At 45.0% G+C, this 8372-nt stretch overlaps 1 protein-coding gene across 1 annotated transcript in view; it reads right to left on the bottom strand.

The window, feature by feature from the left end:
* Positions 1-3846, bottom strand: part of LOC101653328 (adipocyte plasma membrane associated protein) — a 50546-nt gene extending 46700 nt beyond the window's left edge. Inside the window, exon 1 of the mRNA XM_004717784.2 lies at positions 3689-3846. Coding sequence (XP_004717841.1) covers positions 3689-3780 — 92 coding nt within the window. The 5' untranslated portion in view covers positions 3781-3846. The remainder of the gene's footprint in view (positions 1-3688) is intronic.
* Between the last annotated feature and the right edge of the window lie 4526 nt (positions 3847-8372).

The following is an 8372-nucleotide window of genomic DNA, read 5'->3' as shown; positions in this document are numbered from 1 at the left end:
GGGAGGGAGGGGAAAAATGAGGACCTAATGTCGGGGGTTTAAGTGGAGAGAAAATGTTTTGAGAATGATGTACAAATGCGCTTTACACACTGATGTGTGTATGGATTGTGATAACAGTTGTATGAGCCCCTAATAAAATGTTTAAAAATAAAAAAGAGTTATAAGCCTTGGTTAGCAATAAACGTCTCTCCTCTCTCTCTCCACGTGGACCACCAAGTGAGGCTGGGGTGAGCATGCTGCCATGATATGTGCCTGACTCCATTATTTCAGTCTCTCTTCTATCTTTTATGCTCTCTAGGACTTTACTACACTCTGTACTTATGGTCGCTGTACAATTGTGCCCACCGGACCTGTGATGATGTGTTAAGGGCTGGCTCCCCTGACAATATATCTTCCAAGGCTTCTTTGATTTTACTTAGCACACCGGAGGTTTATTTTTTATAGTTAGCACATTTCTACTTCCTTCAGATTCATTTACTTTGCCCACTATACATAGTGATTTGCTTATATTACTCTCAATTTTTAATGTACTTAAGAAGATAATCAAAAGGGTGGCTAGAAATGAATACAAAAGAAAACTACAGGAATATTACTGAAGAAAAATATGAAACCAGCTATGTGGACACTTCAAAAAAATCCATTATTTTCATTCCATTCTTCCCAAATACTTTTTGAAACTTCCTTGAAATCATTATAAAAATGTTAAAAAGGAAAGTAGGTCAGGACTGGGAAAAGGAGAAGAGCTGTCTCCTGGGCCATTCGCCAAAATACCCATTTTGGCAACTGCTGCTTTGGCTTCAGGAAAAGGCTGATGCACCATCTAAGTCTTCTGCCCACCCTGCTGGTGATCTGCGCCTTCATGCCCCAGAAGTGGTGCAAATATTATCGCGTGGTGGTGCTTGGCAATTCCGGCGTGGGAAAGAGCGTGCAAGTGCAGACATGGGTGCATAGCACCTTCTGCGACAACTTCCTGCCGACCATCAGACACCTACCACCAGGTGATGAACTGCAACAACTGCGTGGGTGCCCTGCACATCACCAACACCACTGGCAGCCACCTTTACCCTGGCCTGAAGCACCTGGCCATTGCCAAGGGCCACGCCTTCATCCTGGTCTACTCTGTTACCAAGAAGCAGACCTGAAGGAGCTGAAGGCCTCTATGAGCTGATCCTCGAGATCAAAGGTAACAACATGCAAAAGTCCCCGATCATGCTGGTGGGTGCCAAATGCGATGAGAGCCACCATGAGCTGACCATGGGATGAGAGATGGGACCATCTATGCGCTGGAGTAGAATTGCACCTTCGTGGAGACCTCTGCCAAGACCGACTTCAACATCAAGGAGCTGTTCTTAATGCTGCTGAACGAGGAAAACAAGCCTGCTGCCTGCCTACAGCTTCCCCAGAAGAAATCCCCCAAGGCCACCGAGAAGCTGCTGGGCAAATAATGCATTATCATGTAAAATCCCAATCTAAGGTGTCCAATCTGCCTCTTTACACCGTGCTGACAAGAACCAATCCCAGTGTAGCCTGTTACCCAACAGTATTGATTTTGTGCTGTGATTTGGATTGTAACAATTAGATGTCAATAAATGTTCCCTGTAAATTAATAATGTTTCTTTCTCCCATGTACAATAATCCAAATGGTTGAAACCTTGACACAGGAGCAAAAAAGAAGGAACCAGGTGCGTCGTAAGAATAAAGCACGGGCAGAGGGTCTCTAGAGAAATGTTTCCGACGGAAAAAGAAGATGGTGAAAGGAACTGAAAGATACCACATCCCTTCGTGCAATCCTATGATGTATTATGTTTAAACACTTCACATCCTATCAATCTAATTGTATTCTTTCCAACATGTACTTAATTGTTAAGAAATGTGTTTTCCCAACGAAATCTGTGACAAATTGCTGTGAAAGGGTATACTAAATAAGAAATCAATGACGATTCTATGGTTATCATGGGAGTGGGGACAGAGAACATTGTGCAAGTGCATTGTGCTTACCAAAGAGGTTATGATTGCCTTCTGAGTAATTTTGAAATGTTTGGATATCCTACATAGATGGTTTTTTTTAAAAAAAGTGTACCAATTCTGACTTAATAAAGCTATTCCTGCATGAAAAAAAAAGGGAAGGTAGGTCACGAGCACTCGCTTTAGAAAGACCACTGCAAATTTCCAGAAAAGGGATCAAATAAAGAAGAAGAAACATAAGAGGAAAAATAAGAGCAATGTTCATGAACCACTAAGTCGAGAAGGTATCTTAAGCAATACATCAGGCAGCAAAAGATAACTTTGGAATATCTATCTTACTCTACTAATAAGAAAAATACGTCCTCACAGAGAACACTTTAACTCTGCCCTCCAGGCTGGGCCCATCTCACAAGTGTGCTCAAATATGCTATATGCCCTGGCCTTGCAGAGAGTAACATCTCAGAACAAAATGAGGCCCAGCTCTTTGTTCACATCTCATGCGAACATGTCAGGAGCAAAGCACTGTTTTCATGTCTTCTGTAGGAAAGCACAGCTAATCCTTGCATGTCCACTTAAAAAGGTTCTTGAGTCATAAGCAGACAATGAAGTCACAATAGCCAGTCTGTGGGGTGATCAACTTGTCCCAGTTCAGTACTGAAAGTCCCATGTCCTTAAAAACCCCTTGGTTCAGGACAGGCTAAGATGGTTGCAGCACCCTCACAACCTCCTCACTGGCCAAAGGCCCTCAGCCTTCGCTTCTCAGCCCAGGCCCCTTTAGCTTGTGAACTCTATGGAATTGCCTTTCTAGAGCCAAAATTAGTGATGACACCACTGGCTAGCCGCTCCTCTCTGCCAGAGCTTGCTTTCAGATGTGCTCCTTTTAATATGATCAGTGAAGGAATTCAGTGTCAGAGGTTAATATTACCCCTCATTTGATAATATACCCTTGGCACATTGCTGATGATCAATAAACATTTCTAATATTCCTATCAACATGTAAGACAATCACTACCAGAGGGTTTGGCCGCTGGGATGTCTTGGTTGTCCCCTAAAAACTCAGTTATGAAACTCCGAACACAACTTTTAAAAAGAACTTTATCTTAAGTTGAATTAAAGTGTGGAAAGGTTGTGTTTCTGTTTTTAGCTAACCAAAGTAAAACTTCTGTAAGACTGGAAGAGGAAAACAAAAGGCAAAAAAATCTATGCTTATCCGGCCCTGCCAGGAATTCTCACAAACACTGCCTGACAGTGTCACTTCTGTTCACTGTCCTCTCCTGAGGTCTGAGGTGAGGACTGGCCACGCACTGGAAGCGGGGCGCACATGAAGATGGAGAGCTAGAAGCCAGATCTTGAATAGATCACAAGGCAGACTTCTCTCCAGTGCAGTGCCAGTTAGACATAGGGTGCTGGGCCAGGTGGCTTTCTCCTGAGAGTCAGGGGGAGAATTCCTGTGAGCCAGCAGGTGGGAAGTAGGGCGAGTTGGAGGATGGAGCCAGAGAGAGGGCGAGGCAAGGGCAGGGCACAGCGATCGGGTGGGAGATGAACCCTAAGCCAGCGGAACCTGACAGGTGTATCCGCGTAGCTGAAGCCAGTTCCCTTCCCTGGAAAATGAGAGTGCACACATCGTTTGGGGCGCTGTCTTTATCCCGATACTGTTCTTGCCTTCCTCCTTGTTCTGGAGGGCCCCTCTCCTGGAGGGGGCTGAGGGGGAGGTCTGCTTTACCTGCCGTCCTTAGCCTCCTGGGCCTGGCCATCATCCGTAACAATCTGAGGCCGCAGGGGCCGACGCTGCCGCAACCCGTCTGGCTCACTCATGGTGCCCGTGCAGCCGCTGCCCTGCTCGGGCACGAGCGCAGGCAGAGTCGCACTAGAGCAGAGCCTCGCTCCCCTTTGCAGCTCGCCCTTCCTGGAGGAGCGCAGGCGCGGCGGGCGCGCCCGATGATGTCACACCCACGTCGGTGCCGCGTCGCCGGCCCCGCCCCTTCCGCTCGCCCAGCCGGTCCCTCCTCGGCGGCTTCCCCGGATCCCCAGGTAAGCTGGTCAGGCTGCGACACGGGGCTCCGCAGGGCAGTGGCCTCGCCAGGGACCAGAAGCCCACAGCGGCCCGAGTGAGCGCTGAGCTCGGAAAGCGAAGGGCCGCACCGCGGGCTCACCAGGCCCCGGCCCCCTAATTGCCACTTTCTTTTTTTTTAAATCATTTTTATTATTGGGGGCTCGTACAGCTCTTAACACAATCCATACATCCATCCATTGTGTCAAGCACATTTGTACATTTGTTGCCATCATCATTATCAAAACATTTTCTTTCTACTTGAGCCCTTGTGAGACAGTTAAGGTTTATTGTGCCAACCAGGCCGATTTGCACATGTGGGATTAATTGAAGGGCACAGAGATAAATAGCTCTGTGAGCCTCGCTTTTGTAGTTCTCTGGTCTCTTGCTCTCTGGGGGTAGGACCAGGTGCAGCTGCCTTAGCCAGTCCCTGCTTTTGCTTGCAAGGCTCACTTCCTGCAAGACTTCCCTGAGGAGACTCCACATGGACCTACCCCGATGCAGCCCTGGGTGCTGGAGCAGCCCTGTGGAGACACCTGTCAGCGCTGAGATGCTTACACATTCACTGACTCGGCTTTCCTCCTGCAGTTGGCGTCATTGCGTCTGTTTTGTGAGATGGAGGAGGACTTTGTAGATTGGTGTTGGACATACGGGCTAATGTTGGACTTATGGGCTTGGACTGGGTTGGGATGCTTTCTGAATGTACACTTACCCTTTATATAGAACTTTTTTTATATACATATGAGTTTCTGTAGATTTGTTTCCCTAGACTAACACACCTTGGTATCAGCTCCTTTTTCATCTTGTTTTATTTCCAACAGTGAGGCAATAATAAGCATAACTAACACGCTTGCAGAACTGAGGTGTTAGCTGTTGTGTCAGAGGGAACAGTGCTCTTTTATTAAGGCATCAACACCATGATTCATGTTAGGTACCATCAAGGCGATTCCAACTCATGGTGACTCTGTGTACAACAGAAGAAAACACTTCCCTGTCCTGTGACGTCCTCACATTGATTATATTTGAGTCCATTGTTGGTTGCCGTTGTCACTCTTTTTCGCGGACCTACTTTACCAAGTATGATGTCTTCCAGGGGCAGGTGGTAGGGTTATGCCCTGAACAAGGGCTGTCTGTCCTGATTACTGTTAGAGTCCGATTGAAGGCCAATCAACCACTCACCCTCTCACCCCCAGAAAAAGTGATGACTCATAATGACTCACCCCTGAGCTGCCTGCATCCTGGCAGGCAGTCCAGACAGCAATCCAAACAACCAATTGCCAAACAATGGACCAACCAACAGAGACCTCACTGACCAATCAAAGGCCGCCCAAAAGACCAATCAATCTGAGGCCTCATCAATGAAGCAGAACACCAGGTTTAGGATCAATGAGAAAACTCGGTTTGGGCTTAAACTAGCCAATGTAACCATTCCCCACACCCATATAAAATCGAGCACATTGTTCCCAGACCTTGACCTCCTCAGCTTCTGAGGAAATCTGCTTACCTCTCAAAGTGTACTTTGCTTATTAATTCTTTGCTTCACCTACTGTCCTGACATTTTACATGTGTGGCTCCATCCGTTGCAGCTGCATTAGCCAATTACGTGCCCAGTTCCCCAATAGCAGGTCTTTAAAAAAGAATGTATTATTAATGGAGAGTTTCATTCCATATCATTCCATAGTTTCATCATGTCAAGTAGAATTGTACAATTGATACCAAACATTTTCCAAATCCGTTTCCAAACATTCTTTTACTTCCTGGACTCCTTGACATCATCTCCCTTTTACACACACCCCACCAACACCACCACTATACCTCCCTCCCCCACAACCCGTATTCTACTTGCTGCCCCTATAGGTTCATCACTCCTGTAGTTCATATACTGAAACAGGGAAACATAATACAACTTCAAGAGGGTGACCTCCAATGACAGAATACCTCTGAGATACACCCAAATATAAATGAACAAAAATAGGGAAAATGTTGATCAAGTCCAGCATGCAGCAGAAGGGGAATCAACTGAAAAAGTTTTAACTGGTGAAGTCAGATTTATGCCTTTGTTCTTCTATATTCATCTCTCCAATGCACTCTGTTTAGTAACCACTTTCCTCCCAGCCCTCAATTGTGGATAGAGGGCGATCACCAGAGCTCATTTCCTATGTAATTCCCACAAATGTATCTTGGGCTCCCACTGTCATCCATAGCCTTTGGCAAACTGGATTCTCACAATTTAGGCTCTGATACAATCCCTCCTTCCACTTCGGATTATATGATTTACAATCCTTCAGTGACTGAGGACTTGACTTAGTTGATTTAACTATTGAATGATATATGTGTATTAACTCTCAATAATAAAGTGAGAGAAAAAAAACCAAAACCTACATCCAGGAATGAGTTTGCGGCTTACACTAAATCCTAGCTACAACTTAAGAACAAGTAGTTCTTACATCATGGCCTTGCTTGATACTCACCCTCAGAAAGTGAACACAAGATATGGGTCCTATAGCAAAATGTGGCAAAGAAATTAGATGGTACCTGGCTATCAGATAAAATAGCATCTGGGGTCTTCAAAGCAGCCATCTATGTGAGATCTCAACTAAGTCCACATGGAAGAAGCACACCATCATCAGTCACTGAAGGACTGGACTCCATGTAACCCAAAGTCAAAGAAGGGAGCCATGTTAGAGCCTAAATTGTGCGAATCCAGTGTGCAGAAGGCGATGGATGAGAGTGGGAGTCCAAGATTCATTTGTGGAACTACTCAGAAAATAAGCCTCCAGAGAACTCCCATCTAAAATTGATGGGAGGAAAGTGGTCACTAAATGAAGTGCTTGGGAGAGAGGAGATCAAAGGCATAAATCTGACCTGAACATTTAAAACTTTGTTAGTAGGTCTGCCCCCCACCCCACCCCACCCCCCGCCACCCCCCATGATGTGGGCTGGACCTGATCTGGTTTCCAAATTTTTCTGTATTTTTTGTTTATATTTTCTTCAGTTTTTGTTTGTTCATATTCGAGTGTATCTCAGATGCTATGTCAATGGAGGCCACCCTCTTGAAGCTGTTATATGCTTTCCCACTTTTCAATATATGAAACCTGGGATCAATGAACCTAGAAGGACAGCAAGTTGAATAAGGGATTTGAGGGGGAGGGGGTACAGTGGTGGAGGTGGGATAAAAGGGAAATGATGTCAAGGAGTCCAGGTGGATAAAAAATGTTTGGAAACAGTGGTAGCAATTGTATATTCTACTTGAAATGATTGAAATTTTGAATGATATATGTATTAAATTCCAACTAATAATAATAAAAAAATTAAGGGAGGGGATAAAACTGGGGTATGACAGGTGCTACATCTACATGATCCATGCTCAGGCTTCAAGGATACCTCTACGCTCTGACAAGAAAGTGAATTTCTCCCAACCTCCTATCCCACAGTTGTGCACAAATTTACTGTACACTACATTCCTGGGAGCATTCCTGTTCTGTCCCAAGTTATTCTGGAATGTAAAATATCCATTAATGGATTCATCACTTTCTTCAAACTGCATTGTCTAAGTGGAAGTGATCACAGAGACTTTTCTGCTCATTATTTTCCAGGGGAGGTTTTCAGAAGCTCTCTCACATCAGCACCAATGTGACCTCCACATCCCAGGTCCATATGGTTTCTGGTGCATCCAGGCTCTTACACTGAGACTAACTAGACCTGCTGTAGGCGGTGCTTCAGATTTTCAGTCTCTCTTGACCACCTTGTCACTAGTAGTTGCTCTAGATCCAATAGAAATGGAAGAGTTACCTGGGTCTCGTGTAGCTGCTCCTTCTGATAGCTTTGTGCCTTCCTTTAAATTTTGTTGTAGCAGATGCTACCTTATTGACAACCCATGACCTCACTACTTCACTGCACACTTTCCCAGCTTCGTGTCCCACACTTGCTTGAACTTGTTCAAGGGCTTTCTCTCACCTTCATAGTTCATATTGCCCATTAGCTAAAGACCCCAGGAATTTAAAATCCCTCTGAATTCCTTTGCCACAGTGATAGCAGTTGGAGTATAAATGTCCCAGCTTTCAGCCTGGGGCAAAATAATTCTAGGGAAGCATATTACTCTGCCCCTTAGAGATCAGGACTGTACCCCTGTTGTCTATGGTGATAAACTGCTGACCGCCATATCTTGCATTGCACAGATATTGGACTTCTGAGTAAAAGACTTTATATCAGCCATCTTAAGTATGCTAGGATCAATAAAGGAAACTATCTACAAAGAACTAAAGCAAACTAGAAGAATGATGTCTCGCCAAAAAAAGTCAAGAAAATTTAAAAATATAAAACCAAATCAAAAGGAAATTCAAGATTGGAACAGCAT

Source organism: Echinops telfairi, unplaced genomic scaffold (assembly GCF_000313985.2).
Source record: "Echinops telfairi isolate 266 unplaced genomic scaffold, ASM31398v2 ScPeMD7_7462;HRSCAF=8500, whole genome shotgun sequence".
Lineage (NCBI taxonomy): Eukaryota > Metazoa > Chordata > Mammalia > Afrosoricida > Tenrecidae > Echinops > Echinops telfairi.
This window is presented reverse-complemented; position numbering and strand designations above follow the sequence as displayed.